This window comes from Musca vetustissima, unplaced genomic scaffold (genome assembly GCF_032173495.1).
Source record: "Musca vetustissima isolate MV318-11 ecotype Yass unplaced genomic scaffold, APGP_CSIRO_Mvet_v1 utg29272, whole genome shotgun sequence".
Lineage (NCBI taxonomy): Eukaryota > Metazoa > Arthropoda > Insecta > Diptera > Muscidae > Musca > Musca vetustissima.
Window position 1 is genome coordinate 86241 of NW_026872914.1, and position 20787 is coordinate 107027.

The window sequence follows — 20787 nt, forward strand, 5'->3', positions numbered from 1 at the left end:
ACTTAAACATTTTTTAAAATTATTTATCTAGTTTAACAATCTAGAAAACGGGTAGATTTTCCAAAAAAATATATATATATATATATATTAAATTTTCAGACGAATTCGACAGTTATTCATAGTCTAGACCATACCAAAAAGCTGTTTTTGTTTATTCTAAATCAAACAGATACACGGAAACCAGACTATTGAAATTATTTTTAATATTAATCAACTATAAAATATACTATCCGTTACTATCGACAGTTTGTGGAACCATTAAAGGTTCAGCATCTGGCATACCGGCAGCATAAATCTCTGAAACATTTATTTTCGTAGGCAAACTTTCATAAACAGGAGCACCAAATGGCCTCAAAGTATATATTAAATATTCTAGAACATAAAACTCGTCGGGTGTTATATAGTGAAATGATATAGCATGTGGTGAACAACAGGAGACATTCTGAAATAATAAAGTAAATGAAAAAACAAGTATTAACAGCATGGCATATCAAAGCCTTACCTTTTCTGGTTCATGATAAACCCATTTTATATACCATTCGACATGTGGCTCAGGTTGGACATCAACTGGCGGCAATGGTATAAATCGTTCCAACCCATTTTCATCTCTTGAATCAGCAGCTATGACCCCAATATTTTCCATACAAATACCCAATTGTTGATCCTCAGCAATTGTTTTGTATTTACAGAGACGGCTGTTGTCATAGGCCTCGGTGGCGAATTTAATCAATGCTTTTTTACTCATGACATAACCTGCCCCACCGGACATGTAACCCTGTGAGGAAGAATTTTTTAAATAAACTCAAAAATAGTACACAGTGTTCCATCATCTTACCTGCTTTATATACCTATCGAATTTACAACCAAAATATATTGGTATATCCGAGGAATACTGATGTAAGAAATATCGAAGATTTTCCATTATTACATATCTGAAAATAGAATGCGAGACGAGGATTAAATCGTCACGGGTGACAAATAACGCATGCATTGGTATGAGCGTAAAATATATACAGTAATTGAAATACGTATTCGTACACCCTCTAAAAATAAAGAATTTACAATGTATTCGATCCAATAAGCAGATTTTTTAAAATTTCATATACATTCGGGTATGTTCGGGAACACACGTCACACAGTGTCACGACCGTGGCCAAAAATGGTCAAAACCAAGTACCACGGAGGACAAATTTTTTGATGAGGATTGATAGAAAATACTCCAATTAGAATAAATATGAAATTTTACATCGATATGTCGAGTAATTTTGTCTCTACAAAGGTTCAAATCTGATAATTATTTATAAACTGATTTTTTTACCATATTTTCGAAAAATGGGTGTGTTTTTCTGATGCTCAAATATTTGAATATTCAAATTAACGGTTATTATAAAAGTTTTTAGTCTGGTTGCTGTGGATGTAAAAACTAGGATTCGCTTTAGTTTGTTTGTATATAGATATCATATGGTGTATACAGTCGTCCATACTTGTAGTACTTAGTTCATCAAATTTTGAAATTAGTGGAGCAGAAAAAAAGTTTAAAAAAGGTTAGCTCTAATAGCTGGGGAGTCCTGCGGTCCTAAGAGTTATTTAACTTTTTTGGTGACCACCTTATGAAAAAATATGACATATTCATGAAATGGTTGGAAGCGAATGGTCAAATATGTTATGTATACAAATTAATAAGTTAATGAGGGTCAAATAGGAAGGAGAAAATGGATTCAGAACATAGTAATAATACAATATTTTACATAAAATATGCAATTAAGTTATTCGAAGCGGAGATATGGGAGAATTGGTTTTAAAATATAGCTTTTAAATAAATTTTCAGTCAGTTTGAAGATTATACTTATTTATCAGATCATTTGAGACATAATCTTATAATCTTAATTTAGTGGTCGCACAAGAATTACCTTTGTGGAAGGTTCATACAGAAAAATATTAGTTCATGGCATGGGATACGCAAAGTGCAGTACAATACCTTTTGAGCAACTTTCACAAGATGCTAACAAGTCATGACAACAAATAATTAGTAGCAGCTCGAACTTTTGTTAAAGCCGAGTTAAATAAGGATTTTATTTGTAGTATTTTATATTACAATCCGACCTTGTAATATCCTTAAACAGCCATAAAGTAAAGGCCCGAGATTATAATGTGGATGATACTAAATCGTACATTTGGGAAGACAATATTATATATATATACATATACATATATATGATGTGTGTTTCGAAAATGTTGTGAATGATAAAAATATTTATAGTAATTTATTAGTTTATTTTAGTTTATTCTTTATATTATAATAAAAATAACAAAAGTAAAACTACTATACTTAATTTAGCATATAACGAAGACATGAACATTTTCGTGGAATTTGGATGAATATAAACAATTTATAGGTCAAAAAATCGGATTTTTCAAGACCCTGTGTATGGGAGGTATATCAAATATTGGTCCGGTCTACCCAGTTTTTGTTCCGTTGCTTTATAGGCATAAGTAAATGTAAATTGCCAATTTTTGGTCAGTTGCTTTATAGGCCTAATTAAATGTAAATTGCCAATTTTCATAGAATTTGTTTAAATATAAACGATTTTATAGGCCAAAAAGGGTGACATTCTCAAGACCCATTATATGGGAGGTATACCAAATCTTGGTGCGATCTATCCAATGTTTTGTCAGTTGCTCTTTAGGCCAATAATAAGCACGTGTACCAAATTTCATTAACTTACGATAACTCCTTCTATTTTTGGCCGCTGGTTATATGAACTCGCGACATAGTGCGTCGTGTTCTTTACACTTCACTTCAGAAGTTACCTCCTATGTGAATTAAAAATTTCGAACTTTGGTAACCCTATCTTGTACGATCTTATTCCAAATCAGCTGTTTGTGTCAATCCAGAGATTCATTCGGGAAAAATGCAACACAAACCGTAGTATCTATTGAAAATTCGTTTTTTATGGCGTTTCATCTTAATATTGAGATTTTAAACAAATTATTCGCATTAATAACATATTAGTCTATCATCATGCGCATTTTTTTGTTTCAAAAATAATGTTCTTTTATATAGAAAAACATGAATACACCCCGCTCTCATCATTCATTATTCAGCCGCTAGATTTCATATTATGGATGACAAAAATCATATTTGTACAGATGTACAAGATAAAAAATAATGATGATATTATGCATTCTAATAAAAGTTAATATTTTGTTGGATATTATTTTATTTTATGACCACCTGTGTCCCGTGCACATGACGATATGTGCCAACTATAGATAACTTACTTTCCTTCCTATCGCATATAAAGTGCTATCCAGCGTGCTGTGTGAACGACTGAAGCCAATGGTCAATGATATTATTGGATCATACAAATGCGGCTTCAGACCTGGAAAATCCACTATATACCAGATTTTCACATTGCGTCAAATCCTGGAAAAGACCCACGAAAATACATCGACACATCCCGCCTATTCGTCGTCTTTAAAACAGAATTTGACAGCCCAATCCCCTCAGTTCTGCTGCGTTCAACATTTCAATACGGCTATGGAAGATAACTTTAACCGGAGATCAGGCAGCTCTTGGAGTGTTTTTGAGAGAGACATTTTCGGCCCATATATGGGCCGATCTGCGTCGACGGTGAATATCGCCGCCGAATGAACAATGAGTTGTACCATCTATTCTCGTACATCGACCTATCGAGCTGCAGCGACTACGTTGGCTAGATCATGTTGTGAGAGTGCATGAAGATACCCCAGCTCAAAAAGCATATAAAAGCGAGCCAACTGATGGTTCACGCAGATGGAGAAGGCCACGAATTCGATGAAAAGATCATGTGGAAGGCAACATCTCGAACATGGTCTTTCAAATTGGATTAGATGCGCACAGGACCGACCTGTAGATCTTTTTGAAGCTCGGCTTATGGAACAAACTTTCTGCCACAAGCTAGCTAAGTAAGTAAGACCACACATATATCTTTAGGCATGGTTTAACTAGTTTGGAGTTTAATTCGGGTGATATTTGATCCCATTCCGTTTTTAAGCTATTTTAAAGGCTTTCACGTTTCTGATACTATAATGCCATAACTTTTCCTTCGAAATTAACCACAAATATTCAATTGATTAATATCTAGGCTTTCGGATATTTGGGACAGGATCCAAAATCTGAAATCTAGCGCAGTATGTCTGGGATAATTATCCTGTTGAATTATAATTTCCCGCGACTGAAATTTGCATCAAGTTTTGCTTGAAAATGTTTATATAGTCCTTTGCTGTCATGACAACATCAACAAAATTGAGTTTTTCAACCCCAGCTGCAGAAAAACACCCCGCCACCATTCTTGAATGCGTCAAATTTTTACGCGTCCATCTGATATTATACCCTCCACCATAATGTGGAGTGTAACTTGTTGATCAGAATAAAATTCTATGTCGATGAAGATTGCAATATTTGAGATAGAGCTTTGAAATTTTGCACTGGTATTGCTTTTACTCCTAAAATGGTCGGTATTCCAAATGGGGTATATTGGTCCACGTTTTGGTATATACCCCATATAACGATACCCCCAAATATTCGGTATTATGGGGAATTTTGACACGTTTTTCAACCGAATTGGCTGTAATATGCTACGTTTAGTTCTCATTGGGTACCTACTAAAACTATCGATATTGGTCCGCTTTTTAGGGTAGCCGTCATAAAACGGATAGAATTTGTATGTATTACTTATTTTGGTGCTTTTTGAAAAAAAACAATCTGCTAATATAGGGATTTCTGACAGCATTTCGACTTTAAATCTGATGTAGTTTAGCACTGATTTAAGCGTGTTCCAAACATACAGCCAGTTCTAAGCCGCTTAAAGAAGTATTAATGTAGATTTTACGACGTCGATATGGATTAGATACGACATATTGTATAGTAGAAACACTGCAATCTCCCGTAAAGATTTTCCATCAATGTGTAAATCTATTCAGGAGAGGTGTCGTGTTCCACCAGGACAACGCTAGGCTACACACATACAGTGACTCGCCAGAAACTTCGGGACCTTGGTTCGGAAGTTTTAATGCATCCGCCATACAGTCCAGAATTGGCACCAAACAATTATCATCTTTTTCTTGCATTGCAAAATTTATTTAATTATAAATTGGGAGAATTGTGAAAATCGGCTACTAGAGTTTTTTTTTGCAAATAGAGAGCAGGACTTTTGTGAGAGAGGCGTTATGAAGTTACCATTAAAATGGCAACAAATCATACAACAAAACGGTGTATATTGAGCCCATATCGGGCATTCCGAAGCATGTGAAATAAAGTCCTATAGTTCATATAAAAATGGATTTATTTTTCTCCAACCTAGTATATATTTTCCACCGATTTCACGAACGAAAAATTCTATGTTTGACCAGTTGACATAATGATATATTATCCTCTAAGAAAACTAATTAAAACATTACAGAAACCCAGGATAATTTGTATAACATCTTCAGGATACCGAAAATTAGAAGCAAATTGCATGGTTTAGTTTACAACCAACTGGAAACGGAATTACAAATTTGAACCACTTAGTTTGGAAAATACGCCTAGGACCATAATCTGCCTGCTATTTTCAGGGATCTTTAAATGATCGTTATCGATTGGCAAATGAGCCAAGGATCATCAAAATACTTTAAAATGTATCTAAATCTTAATAGTAGGACAATGTCAAAACATGGATCTGCGTTGACAAATTTCTATAATTTCTATTCAATACTAAATATCCTAGGAGTAGTAGCAACGTATGTGCAAAGTTCCAAAGCTATAACTTAAATTAAAGAATCGTCATTTTATTCTGATCACAAATATATATACACTAGCATAGGCCCGCTACGTTGTTAGCGAAACTTTTTATAGTTAAATAAATAAACATTATTTTAGCTACGCAATATACTTTTGGATTATGTACAAATTTGAAACATTTTTATTATAGGTTTTATATCTTAATATGTTTGTTTTAATCTCAGATTTTACTCCGTATTTCTTTCGTACAGAAACGTTAATGCTTCTATCCTACTAAATCGAGTACAAGTTCTGTAAGTTTACTATTTTCTCGATCGTCCCGATGGACTGATGTAAAAAGTTCTATAATACTGTGTTAACCTTTTTTGTTCCTTCCGGTAATTTAATACTAATAGTAAAATATCTAGTTCGTGTTAGTACTGATAGTAGTACCCTTATAGTACAAATTACAATTTTGCACAGCGCATCATTTTTTATTCAGAGACTTGCCTTTATAGTGAAGATTTTCATTAAAATTGCAGAAATTTAGTATTTCTGGTGCGTTACGTATTACAAAATACTCAATGGTATTGTCGGTATTTTTAGTATATCCTCATAATAATGATCCAGCCCATTATTCATTACATCAAAAGATCGATCCAATGTGGTTGGAAACATCATTGGAAATATCAGTATTGTTATTTTAGAAAATTTGGAACTTTAGCATTTAATATTGACTACACTTTAGTACTTGTGATGTTCAGCGGCTTATTGCATAGTTTCACTTATTTGTATTTGAAGTCTCGCCTGTTTTTCACTACACTAGAAATTTTAACCAAAATTCACATAATCATTCGCTGTAGTATAGATTCATGTGGGATTCGAAACTATATTTCATAAAACCGTATATATTTCCATTAGACATTTTACTTACCATAGTCAAAGAGTAATACTAAAATTCGGATATCTTTCTCTAACATTTTCTATTTAGTACTTTTTACTAAAAATTAAAAAAAAATCCTTTTTTTAATTTGTTTAAACAAAATATACATACAAAATTTCAGGACTCTACCTCTACTCGTTCTGTCGTATAAAATATTTAGTACTTTAAGTACAAATGTCAAACAATATTGCCAAAAGCATTGTTTTTATATCCACCCGTACCGCCGTATACAATGTGTTGTACTTTTTAGTACATTTTAGAAGTTATTAATGCAAAATTTTTATGTATAAATTGTTATTGTCATAGTTCCAGATAATTATTTAATAACAGGTTCCTATCTTCATCCATTCTACCATATACAATATTTAGTACTTGTATTCGATTCGTATTCTATTTGTTTATAATATACAAAAAATGTTCCCATACTGTGCAATATTTTGTATTAATGATGCCATTTAGTACGAATTTTCAATAAACCCAGCCTGTTAATTATAGTTGGACATTTTTGTACTCTAAATTTACATTTATATTTTTTATCATTCACTATGGTACAATATTTAGTACAATTTTGTGCATATCGGTCTATTTGTAATAGTTAAGCTACATACTAAATTTCAGATCTCAATCTATGACTTTTCCATTATAAGTTAATATTTTGTACCATTTTAGTACAAATTTCAAAAATATATTAATATATAGCATAGTATTTGTAATAATTAAATCTATGTGCCGTGTTTCAGATTTCTATTCCTACCGGTTCCATTATACTACAGTATTTAGTACTAATTCCAAAAAGTTATGCTTAGAGTAAGATACATACAAAATTACAGATTTCTATTTCTACCAGTTACATTGTATTTACATATTTAGTACTTTTTATCGCAACTTTAGTGCTGAATTCAAAAAAAAAAAAAAAAAAAAAAAAATGGCTTATTTGTAATAGTTAAAGCTATATGTGAAATTTCAGAACTTTTTAATATATTCTAGTACTAATTTAAAAAAAAAAAATATATGTTTGCCCATCATTCTACTTGTAATAGCTTAAGTTACATACCAAATTTCAGATATCTATCCCTACCTGTTTCATCGTAGTATAATATTTAGTACTAATTTGCAAAATTTGTTCACACATTCTGATTTGTTTATAAATGATAAAGCTGCATACCAAATTTTAGAGTTGTAGTTCCAACCGTTCTGGCGTAATACAGTTTTTAGTACTATTTAGTACCATATTTGTTCTAATTTCCAAAAAATATTTTTTGTACATCATTTTATTTTTAATGACTTAAGCTACATACCAAATTTCAGACATCTATCTCTACATTTTCCATCGTAGTATAATATTTAGTACATTTTAGTACCTTTAGTACTAATTTCCATAACTTGTTCACAAATTCTGATTTGCTAATCACTGACAAAGCTGCATACCAAATTTCAGAGTTCTACTTCTAACCGTTCCGGAGTAATACAGTTTTAGTACTTTATAGTACCTTTTAGTACTAATGTCCAAAAAATATTTTTGCACAGTATTCTCTTTGTAATGGCTTAAGCTCCATACCAAGTTTCAGTTATGAATCTTCACCAATTCCATTCAAATACAATATTTAGTACTTTTTAGTACATCTAAGTACTAAATTCCAATTTTTTTCACAAATTCTAGTCCGCTCGCCATAGACAAAGCTACATGCCAAATTTCAAAGTTCTACATCTAACCGTTCCCGCGTAGTACGCGTAGTACGAATTTCCAAAAACCCCGCCTTATCACACGCCTACTCACCAAACCCCACCTACATGCCAAATTTCAAGCTTCTAGCTTTAGCCGTTTCGTCTGGGCGTTGATGATCAGTCAGTCACTTATAACGCAACTCTTTTATATATATAGATTATGGGATCTCCGTTCAATAGTTCGACGGAATGAATGTACCCCTATATTGGGGATTTTCTTTGAAAATGGGGATTATTTTTTTTTTTGTTTTGTATCTGCAGATTTTTAGGGAAATTTTATTTCGATACCATCAATTAATTTGGAATACTATTAATAATATACACCCCATCATATGGTGCAAGTTATAAAACTATTATTCTCATTAGTTATAAACGGAATGACGATGTTAATGTACCGACCAGTCTTTGTGGAGTGCATTAAAAATTGCAACTAGTCTCTATAAAATCGTCATTAGTCATTATGAATGCCAGTTCACATTTATTGACTACTTCTTCATGTTCTTTCAAAGTGTAATTAGCATTTAATAAAAACTGGTTTCAAAATGTTCTGATTTAATTATTAAAAAAAACTAATTCAACATCTTTAAACCAGAAGTCAAACGATGAGATTAAATTCTAGTTTACTTACGTATCATCATCGGCTTTCAGAAACCAATCGGCATCATCGATATGATTATCATAAATATATTTTAGTCCCAGTTTCGTTTTGAACCATAAATAGTCACGACCTTCGGCAACCGGTAGCTGAATTGTTTGCAAAATATCATCAGCTTCGGAACTAATGAACAGCAATTTATTACATCTACGTCCCCAAGTGTGACGAATGTGTATGGCCTTGGTCAAATGGTTGGCAGGGTTGGTAACGATCCAACATAATACTCGGGTTGTGTTGAATAAATATTCGACCATGTTTGTCTGAATCGTGGTCGACATTTGTTCAAATATATTGGTGTTATTATTTTCCTCAGGAATATGGTCATCTTTTCCGAAACAGGGTTCACTTAGTGTTGCACGAGTATTTAACCACAAAAGTGTATAGTAGATGCCAATTATAAACCCGATTATTATTAATGTTACATTCCGACATAGGGTTGTTGTTGAGATACATTTTGTTTGGATTATTGATAATTTTAGCATTGTTTTAATGAAATCTAAATATTAATTTCTATCCATGTTTTGTGTTTTAAGCACTTTTACTTTTTTACTTTTTTTGCGATCTCAATTTCTTTCCGTTATCTTTGACTGCCAAAAATAGAATGGTACTACTAAGGCAGTTAATTTCAAGATTTTTTGTATACAATAAATAATTTAATGGGACTGCTTTCTACATAAACCGGAAATATTTTGACAAAAATAAAACAGTTACAATTTTTTCTATTTACACTAGACAACAATTTTCAGGTGAGGTGCAGGATAATTGGATAATTTAGCTTGAAAGCTAAATTATCCAATTTTAGCTTGGTCAAAACTAAAGCAACTTTTTGATTTTTATACCCTCCACCATAGTATGTCATTCCGTTTGTAACTCATCGAATTATTCATTTGCGGCCCTATAAAGTATATATATTCTTGATCAGCGTAAAATCTAAGTATGTGTGTCCGTCCGCTGTCTTCTGAAGGAAGTGAGATAGGGTGCTGAAATTTAGTATAGGGTTGTCATTTGTCTGCAGGCAGGTCAAGTACGATGATGGGATATAACGGTCCATGTTTATGCATAGCTCCCATATAAGGGTACTTCCCAATTTTCGGTATTTTGCGGATCTTGGGCGAGTTTTTCACCCGATTTCGCCGGAATTTGATACATTGGGTTTATATTGAGTACCAAATTTCTCCTCTAAAATGTTTAAATATATGTCCACTTTTTCAGGTAGTCCCCATATAGAGGTACCCCCCAATATATGATATTTTGGAGTTCTTAGCGCGTTTTCAAACGAATTCGCTGAAATTTGGTACATTGGGCTCTTATTGGGTACCTAATATCTTCACTAAAAATTATAAATATCGGTCCACTTTTTCTGGTAGCCCCCATATAACGGCACCCCTTAATTTTCAGTATTTTAGGGGTTTTGATCGCATGTTTCGACCGAATTGGCTGTAATTCAGCACTTTGAGTACTTATTTGGTAGCAAATCCCTCCACTAAAAAGTATAAATATAGGTAAAGTTTTTCTGGCAGCTCTCATATAAGGGGACCCTCAATTTTCGGTGTTTTCAACCGAATCCGATATAATTTGGTATTTTGTAGTCGTATATGGTAACAAATCTCCCTACCAAAAATTATTAATTTTCTCATATCCCCTCCCCCCCCCCCCCCTTTATATATTAGAATAGTTAGCTGATTTGTTCCGTGTGTTGGGGTTGTACCAATGTAGGCGTATTCTGTCATAGTTACTCGGTATAGTCAGTTTTTACCCCACAAAGTGTGGAATTCTAAGACGATTTAGCCATCTGTTGTAATCATTACGCCTTCTAAAGATATCGTCGTAAAAAAGTCGTTTTTATCAAATGTATTTCACATTTAATTTGATCAATTCGGTTATTTAAATAAATTTACAAGATTATATAATATTTACCTTTTTTGGGGTAGGTACCAGGTCAAAACTTCGGACTTGATCTAGGCTTCGTAAAGTTAATAGCTTTTGCAAAGTTTGGTTCAAATTGGACATTTCATTCGCCTGATATTGGTATTATAAATATTGAAAATTTTGACCCTCTGTGGGGGAGGTACCAGAAAAAGTGGATCAACGGGTCTCATATTAAAATTTGATCTAGGCATGGTAAAGATAATAGGTTGTACAAAGTTTCGTTAAAATCGGATAGTCCGTTGGCATGTTATTATAAAATTACTTTTTTAGCACAATTTTGACCTTTTTGTGGGGAGGTACTAGAAGTAGTGGACCGATATTCCCCATCTTCGAACATACACCAAGTTTGGAAGTAATATTAATATGTGTAAAGTTTGAATGAAATCGGTTGCTGCCTTCGAGAGTTTTCGTGCGCACCAGCCAGCCAGACAGACGGACAACGGACGGACGGATGGACATGGCTAAGTCGACTTCAAATTCTCTGAAACGGATGTGGTCCAAAGAAACATTGGGTCTAAAACCAATATTTCGATAAGGCACATTTTCACCGTATCAAAGTGTATATACCTTCATTAGCCATAAGGCTGAGGGTATAATTATCTATATAAATCGAAATAGGTGTAGAAATCAAAACATTGTAATTATTACGGTAAATAACTAAAATTTTGAGGCTAATCTGTTTGTATTGTCGAGTTGCTTTAGTTTTGTCTCAGCTAACTTTATGAATTTTGCATTACTGCTTTTGTTTTGGTATTTCGATAATACTGTACAATCCAATCAGGTCCCATCATCATCCGGCCTTATCTAAATATCCGCAAACATGACGCGTGACCCTTGTATAGGGGCTATGTAGAAAAAGGTTTATATTGAACATTTTCTTTGAAGAATTCCGGTTCCGGAATGTCCCTCAATTGAAAAATGCTTCTAGGACTATTAAAATACCTATAATGGGGCTATATCCCTATCAGACCCAGATCTGACTATTTTTAAGAGAACCTTGTATAAAAACGTGTATGAGTCTGTTATTTACTTTTTAGCTGTTTAGTATTGCTTTGTTATCTCTTTAGAACATAACAAATAAAAGCAAGATAATATATACTTTATAGAGTATCCGGTGAAAATTGCGAAGTGTTGCAAACGGAATGACAAATTTAATACAAAGAATCTTAAGAGCCGTTAAATTTCTAAATTTCTAGACGCCTTCTTTAAATATTTCTCCAATGTGGCGCTGTCTTAGTGACAAATTATTTTTAATGTATGTGAAATATTTTAGTTAATGTCAATCTCCTATCATTACTCATGCTTCTACTTCGGACATTGTTCACAAAACGTTAAGATAGACCATAAATGGCCATACATGTTTATTAGCTACTCAATTAGAAAATTGCCTTATTTATTTAAAATCTTTGTGAAGAAATTCAATTTCTAAGTGGATATAAATTACAATTAATTTTTAATGAACTTGTTTTTTTATACGCTCCACCATAGTATGGAGGGTATATTAATTTTGTCGTTCCGTTTGTAACTCTTCGAAATATTCGTTTTCGACCCTATAAAGTATATATATTCTTGATCAGGGTAAAATTCTAAGACTATCTAGCTATGTCCGTCCGTCCTTCTGTCAGTCCGTCTGTTGTAATCACGGTATCTTCTGAAGGAATTGAGATAGGGTGCTGAAATTTTGCATAGGGTTGTCTTTTGTCTGCAGGCATGTCAAGTTCGAAGATGGAATATATCGGTCCACGTTTAGGCATAGCTCTCATATAAGGGTACCCGCCAAATTTCGATAGTTTGGGGTTCTTGAGCGCGTTTTTCAGCCGAATTCGCAGAAATTTGGTACATTGGGTTCTTATTGGATACTAAATGTCTCCACAAAAAATTATAAGTTAGGTGCACTTTTTCTGGTAGCCCCCATATAACGATACCTCCTAATTTTTAGTATTTTGAGGGTTTTCGTCGTATTTTCCCACCGAATTGGCTGTAATTTAGTATTTTGAGTTCTTAATAGGTACCAAATCTTTCCACAAAAAATTATGAATATAGTTCAATTATTTCCGGTAGCCCCCATATAAGGGTATCCCCCATTTTTCGGTATTTTGGGGTTCTTAAGCGCGTTTTTCAGCCGAATTCGCTGAAATTTGGTACATTGGGTTCTTATTGGGTACTAAATGTTTCCACAAAAGTTATAAGTATAGGCCCACTTTTTCTGGTAGCCCCCATAAAACGGTACCTCCTAATTTTCATTATTTTGGGGGTTTTGGTCGCATTTTTTTAGTATTTTGAGTTCTTAATAGGTAACAAATGTCTCCACAAAAAAATTATGAATATAGGTCCATTTTTTCGGGAAGCCCCCATATCAGGGTACCCCCAATTTTCGGAATTTTGGGGTTCTTGACCGCGTTTTTCAACCGAATTCGCTGCAATTTGGTATTTTGTAGTCGTATATGGTAAAAATCCTCCGTACTAAAAATTATTAATATTCGCCCCCTTTTTGGCGTAGCCCCCATATAACCCCCCTTTTTATATTAAAATAGTTATCTGATTTGTTCTGCGTTTTGGGGTTGGTTCTAAGACTCTGTTGTAATCATTTCACCTGCGGAGGATTCGTAGGTTCGTAAGGTTCGATAATGTAACTATAGCCCGGATTTAGGCCTAGGCCTAGCCCTGTGTAGGACGTACCAGAAGATATTTCCCTTTTTCGAACTTGAACAAAGTTTGGAATTAATAATAAATTAGGCAAAGTTTGGATGAAATCAAAATTTTCTGAAATGGATTTGGTCATGAAAAAAAGAAAAACGTGGGGTCTAGAATCAATATTTTGATGAGGCACATTTTCACTGTATCAAAGTGTATACACCCTCATTAGCCATAAGGCTGAGGGTAAAAATATTCATTAAAAATTGCTGAAATTTGTATTTGGTGTACATTATGGTTTACATAATCAGTTTGTAGAAAGGTCACTTTTTGGTATGTTCGCTTTATTTTCATTTCAAGTACCTGCCAGTATATCTATTGTGGAGGGTATCCAAAGTTCGGCCCGGCCGAACTTAACGCTTTTTCACTTGTTTTTTTTTTTGAGTTTATAATTTCTCATTTGTTATCATTAAATATTTCATTTATTACTAATTAAGAAGTAAACAAATGAAATAATATTTATTAGATGCTTCAGAAGTGTGGGTGTTTAACCCATTAGCAAAAAATATGAAAAATAATTATTCTCAGAGCTACAACATTTAATGTGATAAAAATAAAAACACGCACGAATTTTCCTTTATGATATCCAATTATATTTTGAAAATAAATCAAATTTATTGATATTTCGTGTGTGAAAATATCTTGCTTCTAAATATACGCATATCATGTGATCAGTGGCAAAAATTGCTAAATCATTCATATTTACAAATATTTCGAAGTTCCCCGTCTCTAAAACTTATAAATATATAAATAAGTTTAGTTTAATCTTGACAGCAATGTGCAGCTTTAGAAAATTCATTTTATTTTTTTATTGATGATTGATATTTAAAATTTGATAAAGTCCAAGTATGTATGACATTTTTTTTGTCTATGAAAAACAAAATCGACACAAAAATGGGGCATCCTGTTTCGTGAGTTAAAAGTTAGATGACGCTGTTTGCATTATATTACTATCAAAACGGTATTTGTGCAATGCTATGTTGTAATTAACAGGAAATGTGAAGAACATTTTATTTCTGTGCTTCCCCTGTTTATAGTTCAGGTCTGTGTTATCAACATATATCAAAATCCGGTCCAACGTATTCAAAAAAGAAACGCGAGAGAAAAACGCATTAAACTCCAAACTAGTCTAGACGTCTAAGTGCAGTCATAACAAAAATTATTTCCAAAAAATATTAACTTTTATTAGAATGCGTATTATCATTAATTTTTTTGATCTTGGTACTCTGTACGAATGCGGTTTTTGTCATCCATAATATGAAAACTACGCCATCTAGCGGCTGATTTATGCATAAGTTAGTTTTTTCATAAAAATAATAAATCTATATGAATATTTGAAAAATCTGCTTATTTAATTCAATTCTTCATTTTAGTGGGTGTAAGAATATGCGAATTATTTGGGATTTTGGAAATGGTCATACCTACCAAGATTTCTAGATTTTCAAATCTTTGGGATTTTAAAATCAATGAAAATGAAACATTATTGAGGTTACTGCCAAAAAACTTCGACATCGATTTTTTAGAACCACGCTAAATGATACCAAGGTCTATATGGTTTCATATTACGTTCCACGATTGTATCATTTGGATGAGAGGAACAAGAAGGTGTGAACCGATATTAAAAAATTAACGGAATTATTTTTCTCTCCTCGTAAATACAAAGGTTATGATGATGATGATGATGATGAAGAGTACAATTAACTTGGCGCAATAGTAAAATGCAATAAAATCCAAATAAAATACCGACAAAAAATAACAAAATTTGAACATAATCAAAAAACAAGATGTGGAGATTTTGTCAAAAAAAGAAATGTTAATGTACGCGTTCATACGCCGAAGTAACACTTGTTCATCACGGCGTTCGGTTAGTCATTTATTTGAAAGCATTACAAAGAGGAACATTAAAACGAGACGATTTCGCAAAACAATTTCAATGAAAACAAAACTTGTTTTTCGGTAATAACAAATCAAAAAACAATTAAAAACAAACAGTAAATAAATGATTTCTAGTTAATAATAAAAATTAAAAAAGAATGGTATTTGAAGGTGTGTGTGTGTGTGTAAACCAATATGTTAAAAATAAGTTCAAAAGTAAAGAAAATTGATATGATTTGGAAAAATTTACTTTGTCTAATAATTGGATTTACCATTGGTCTGTATTCGACATTTGTTTGGTTTAATAATGACCAACAAAATGCTGGATTCAGAACTACCGAAATCGATGTTAAAAGCGGCCATGGTTATACATCGTATAACACTACACGAATCCTCTGTTGGATTATGACCCAACCAGCAAATCATTTGACCAAGGCAATACATGTACGTGAGACATGGGGTCGCAGATGCAATAAATTGCTATTCATCAGTTCGCAGGAAGATGAGGTGTTGCAAACGATTGCCTTACCAGTGGGTGAAGGTCGTCAACATTTGTGGAATAAAACAAAGATGGCCCTGAAATATATTTACGATAATCATATAAATGATGCTGATTGGTTCCTGAAAGCGGATGATGATACGTAAGTTAGTGTGAATTTGAAACTTTGTCAAAATTGTATCTATAAACGGAAAAGGCTTTTGGGTCGGGGTCACTCTTAGTCCGAAGGTGTCATATTGACTGGGGTTTCATAAATTCGTACAAGAACGGCACGAAACTATATGGTACCATTTTATACATTTTTATACCCTTCACCACACTGTGGTATAGGGTATTATGTCTTTGTGCATATGTTTGTAACAGGCAAAAGGAAACGAGATAGACACATGGAACCTTTTGAGAATATGTATAGAATCACTTTCTTAGTCGATTTACGCATGTCCGTCTGTCCGTCCGTCCATGTATTTTTGTGAACAAAGTACAGGTCGCATTTATGATCCGACTTGGATGAAATTTGGCATAGGTCACTTATTTGGTCCAAAGACGAACCCTATTGAAATTGGGAAAAATCGGTTCAGATTTAGATATAGCTCCCATATATGTTTTTGTCCGATTTAATGTAAATGGTGCACCAAAGTCCCTTTATATCTTTCGATTTGCACGAAATTTGGCACAGCGTAATGAATTAGGCCTAGAATGATGTGTGCTAAGTTTCGTGAAAATCGGTTCAGATTTAAATATAGCTCCCATATATATTTTTGTCCAATTTAAGGTAAATGGTGTACCAAAGTCCCTTAATATCTTTCGGTTTGCACGAAATTTGGCACAGCGTAATGAATTAGGTCTAGAATGATATGTGTTAAATTTCCTGAAATCGTTGAAATCGGTTCAGATTTAGATATACCTTCTATATCTGACCAAATGAAAAAATTAGTATAGGTTGCAGAATGACATGTTTATGGATCCAATTTTATTTTGATGGTCCTTTTAAAATGCGACGTCTGTTAGGATTCATCTGTTGAATATACCGAATGTGGTGAAGGGTATCATATAGTCGGCCCCGTCCGACTTTACTACTTTCCTTATTGGTTAATTTTGAGAAACGTCGGAGTGTAGTATTGGGATATGTACGTAGTTGTACGAAAAGTACTAAATTGCACTATATTTGGTACAATTTGGGTGAACAGATAGAGCTGGAACACTGAAATTTTTGTTAGAATCACTATTGGAGTGAAGGATTGGGTATAAGGGAAGCTTTGAAAGTGCGTGAAATTCCGAAACGGGAAATAAGATTTCTATTGATTGTATGAATTTTGAATGACGTTTTGGAAATTCGTACGTACACATAAGTAAATGGTAAAATTTGAATTTTGGAACAGAACTGAAATGCCGAAATTTAGAGTTAGGATCACTGTTAGGGTGTATGAATAAAGTTTTGCAAATTCGTACTTGTGTGCACTAAATGGTACTAAATTTAATAAAAATTTGGTAAACCGATAGATCTGGAATCCTTAAATTTGTAATAAAGATTACTGTTGGAGTGTAGAATAGAGTTATGTAGGTAGTTCTAGAAATTCGTACTTATATGTACTGAATGATACTAAATTTTGGTAAAGTTTGGATTTGGTTGAACCTATAGAGCTCGAACCATGAAAGTTTTAATTCGTTTTGGAAAAAAGTAATACTAATATAATAGTATTAATAATAATAGTAATAGTATAGAGCTTGATAGAGAATTGGTGTGTAGTTTTGAGATATGGAGGTAGTTACTTATATAGGAGAACAAAGGTACTGAATGGTATTAAAATGGTCGATATTGGTATGTAGGTTGATTAACTACATATATTAGGTTGGGAAAAAAGAAATCCAGAAATCGAAAATGTCGATAAAATCGGAGAAATGGTCGAAGTTGAGCAGCATGTTAGCAATCGTAACATCGCCCATGAGCTAAAAACCGACCATAAAACTGTTTTAAACCTTTTAAACAAAGCTGGATTCAAAAAGAAGCTCGATGTTTGGGTTCCATACCAATTAACAAAAAAAAAAAAAAAAAAATAGAATGAATCGAATTTCGCGAATCTGCGAAACCTTGGCCAAACGGAATGAGATAGACTCATTTCTTAAACGAATGGTGACTGGAGATGAGAAATGGATCACAAACGATAAACCTTTGCCAAAGCGATCTTGGTTAAAGAGCGGTGAAGCACCTTAAACGGTGGTCAAACTAGAACAAACGGCCAGGAAAGTTCTGCTATTCTATATGACCAAACGCAAAATTCTAAGCTTTACTTTTAATCACTGGACCGTTTGAAGATAGCAACTGACCAGAAACAACCTGAATTGGCCAACTGGAGAGGTGTCGTGTTCCACCAGGACGACGCTAGGCCACACACATCTACAGTGATTCGCCAGAAACTTCGGGAGCTTGGTTGGGAAGTTTTATTGCATCCGACATAAAGTCCGGACTTGGCATCAAGCGATTATCATATTTTTCTTGCAATCCAAAATGTCTTTAATGATTAAAAATTGGTATCTAGGGAGGATTGTAAACATCGGCTACTAGAGTTTTTTGCAAATAGAGAGCAGGACTTCTATGAGAGAGTCATCATGAACTTACCTTTAAAATGACAACAAATCACACAACAAAACGTTGCATATTTTACCCAAATCGGACATTCCGAAGCATGTTAAATAAAGTTTTATAGTTCATATACATTTGTTAATTCTAAAAGAAAAGTTAGAGAATTTCCCAGTAGTATGAAGTATGGTAGCAAAGATTCTGGTGATACCGCTGAAATAGCAGACATGTTTGCAGATTTCTTTCAAAGTACATACTCTACATTCACATTAAACTCTAATTATGCTTTTAATATCGATAAGATAAACAATTTTCCTACTTTTCTTCTAACAGAAGATGAAGTGTTGAATCGTTTAGTGTCAATAAAGTATTGTTGCTCCCCAGGTCCTGATGGAGTACCTGCGAATATATTGAAAACTTGTGCTTATGAACTATATAAGCCCTCACATCTATTTTTAATCTTTCGCTATCTACATGATATTTTCCTCTGTTCTGGAGATCTAGCTTCATTATCCCCTTACATAAGTCTGGTAGCGGAAATGTTATTGAGAATTATAGGGGTATTGCAAAATTAAGCGCCATTCCAAAACTTTTCGAACTTCTAGTATCACGTAGAATAATTCATTTCGTTTCGCCAATAATTTCACCTTGTCAACATGGTTTCATAAAAGGGAGATCGACTTTAACAAATCTAATGGAATTAACTTGCCATGCACACCATGGATTTGCTACAAAGCAACAAACAGATGTAGTTTACACTGATTTTAGTAAAGCGTTTGATACGGTGTTACATAAACTTTTATTATTTAAATTGGACGCCATGGGGTTTCCATTCCATGTAAATCTTTTTGCGAATACATTTATCACTTATGAGTATTTACATATTATTTTCAGTTACATAATAATGGAAAATCTTCGCACATTTCTCCGTCCATATTCGTCAGATGACCCTTTATATTTCGGATGCAAGCTGCAGCAGCATATTCAGCAGGTATACAGAGTTTGTAAAACCTTCAATTTTCTTTATATAATAATATTCCCAAAATCTAGGGTTATATGTCTGGCGGTGCTGGCTATGTCCTAAGCAAAAAATCTTTGGAGAAATTTGCCAAGGAAGCCTATGATAACGATGTCGTTTGTAATCGTGAATTTCAAGCCGAAGATCTTCAATTGGGTATGTGTTTGGAAAATATTGGTGTCATCGCAGGCGATTCAAGAGATGTCGAGGGTAAAGAGCGTTTTATACCGCTAGCACCACGTGATGTAATGTCAAATATAAGATCGGATTGGTATACGAAATTAGTATATCATGATTCAAATGAGGTGAGAGTGCAAATAATTTAATTAATTATTTAATTATTTTATTTTCCGTTATATATTTATTTCAGAATGTCACCTGTTGTTCAGCGACGGCAATATCGTTTCACTATCTTATTCCCGAAGAATTTTATGTTATGGAATATTTTCTCTATAAAATGAAACCTTTGATTGATAGGGGATAATATTTAAGTCAAGGTAAAACTTGGAACCTTTTCATAGAATTTAAAATCTAAAGACAGACAATTGTCATAAGATATAAACAAAGAACATGAATTATAAAGTTAAGGACACGCCAAGACTGAAAAAAAATATTTTTTAAAAGAAATATTTGTTATACTTACAATAACATACATACTAGGAAAAAATAGAAATATATGTGAAAAAACAGTATCTTAAACATTGCAAACTCTATTGTGATTGAGACATTGACATTGTAAAATCGACATTAAATTATATACAAGATGATATGGGGTGTGCGGTGGTTATTTCGAGAAGTTTTAAACGGCATGGTAAATTACATATACACACGTAGAATATTACATGTAAAAACATTGTTAAGTAAAACCGTAACGAAAATGTTATACACTCAGCCACGTGACGTGCATTTAAGATTACTTGAATCGATCGGGAAATTAATATAAGGACTACGTTATTGCAGTATATGTGGTAACAATTGCTCATGCTCCAATTTACATATTACATACACTCGGGATGGGAAATTTCAACATAACGTAAATTAAACGGGCCACTTTTAAACATTGAAAAATACCGGAAATGGGAGCTAAGCCGAAATGTAAACCGATAATTTTTTATAGGAATTTGACAC

The 20787-nt window shown here is 33.2% G+C and overlaps 2 protein-coding genes across 2 annotated transcripts; one reads left to right on the forward strand and one right to left on the reverse strand.

Annotated features, from left to right (window-relative positions):
• Nucleotides 1–226: 226 nt before the first annotated feature.
• LOC133321401 (glycoprotein-N-acetylgalactosamine 3-beta-galactosyltransferase 1-like) lies at nt 227–9320 on the reverse strand. The gene is made up of 4 exons (XM_061530492.1): nt 9040–9320; nt 836–932; nt 503–775; nt 227–442 (listed from the first exon to the last, which is right to left on the reverse strand). The coding sequence occupies exons 1-4, from the start codon at nt 9318–9320 to the stop codon at nt 227–229; spliced, it is 867 nt and encodes a 288-aa protein (XP_061386476.1).
• A 6475-nt stretch (nt 9321–15795) lies between these two features.
• Nucleotides 15796–20143, forward strand: LOC133321412 (glycoprotein-N-acetylgalactosamine 3-beta-galactosyltransferase 1-like). The gene is made up of 4 exons (XM_061530502.1): nt 15796–16205; nt 19536–19632; nt 19692–19964; nt 20030–20143. Exons 1-4 carry the CDS (start codon nt 15796–15798, stop codon nt 20141–20143), a joined length of 894 nt encoding a protein of 297 aa, XP_061386486.1.
• The last annotated feature ends 644 nt before the right edge of the window (nt 20144–20787 follow it).

Excerpts from the sequence above, each read along its gene's own strand:
- LOC133321401 (XM_061530492.1), bottom strand. The coding sequence starts at position 9,320 with ATGGTCGAATATTTATTCAACACAACCCGAGTATTATGTTGGATCGTT. Across the intron at positions 933-9,039 it reads CTGAAAGCCGATGATGATAC|ATATGTAATAATGGAAAATC; the intron begins GTAAGTAAACTA and ends TTCTATTTTCAG. Across the intron at positions 443-502 it reads TTTATCATGAACCAGAAAAG|AATGTCTCCTGTTGTTCACC; the intron begins GTAAGGCTTTGA and ends TTATTATTTCAG.
- LOC133321412 (XM_061530502.1), top strand. The coding sequence starts at position 15,796 with ATGATTTGGAAAAATTTACTTTGTCTAATAATTGGATTTACCATTGGT. Across the intron at positions 16,206-19,535 it reads CTGAAAGCGGATGATGATAC|TTACATAATAATGGAAAATC; the intron begins GTAAGTTAGTGT and ends TATTATTTTCAG. Across the intron at positions 19,633-19,691 it reads TGCAGCAGCATATTCAGCAG|GGTTATATGTCTGGCGGTGC; the intron begins GTATACAGAGTT and ends CCCAAAATCTAG.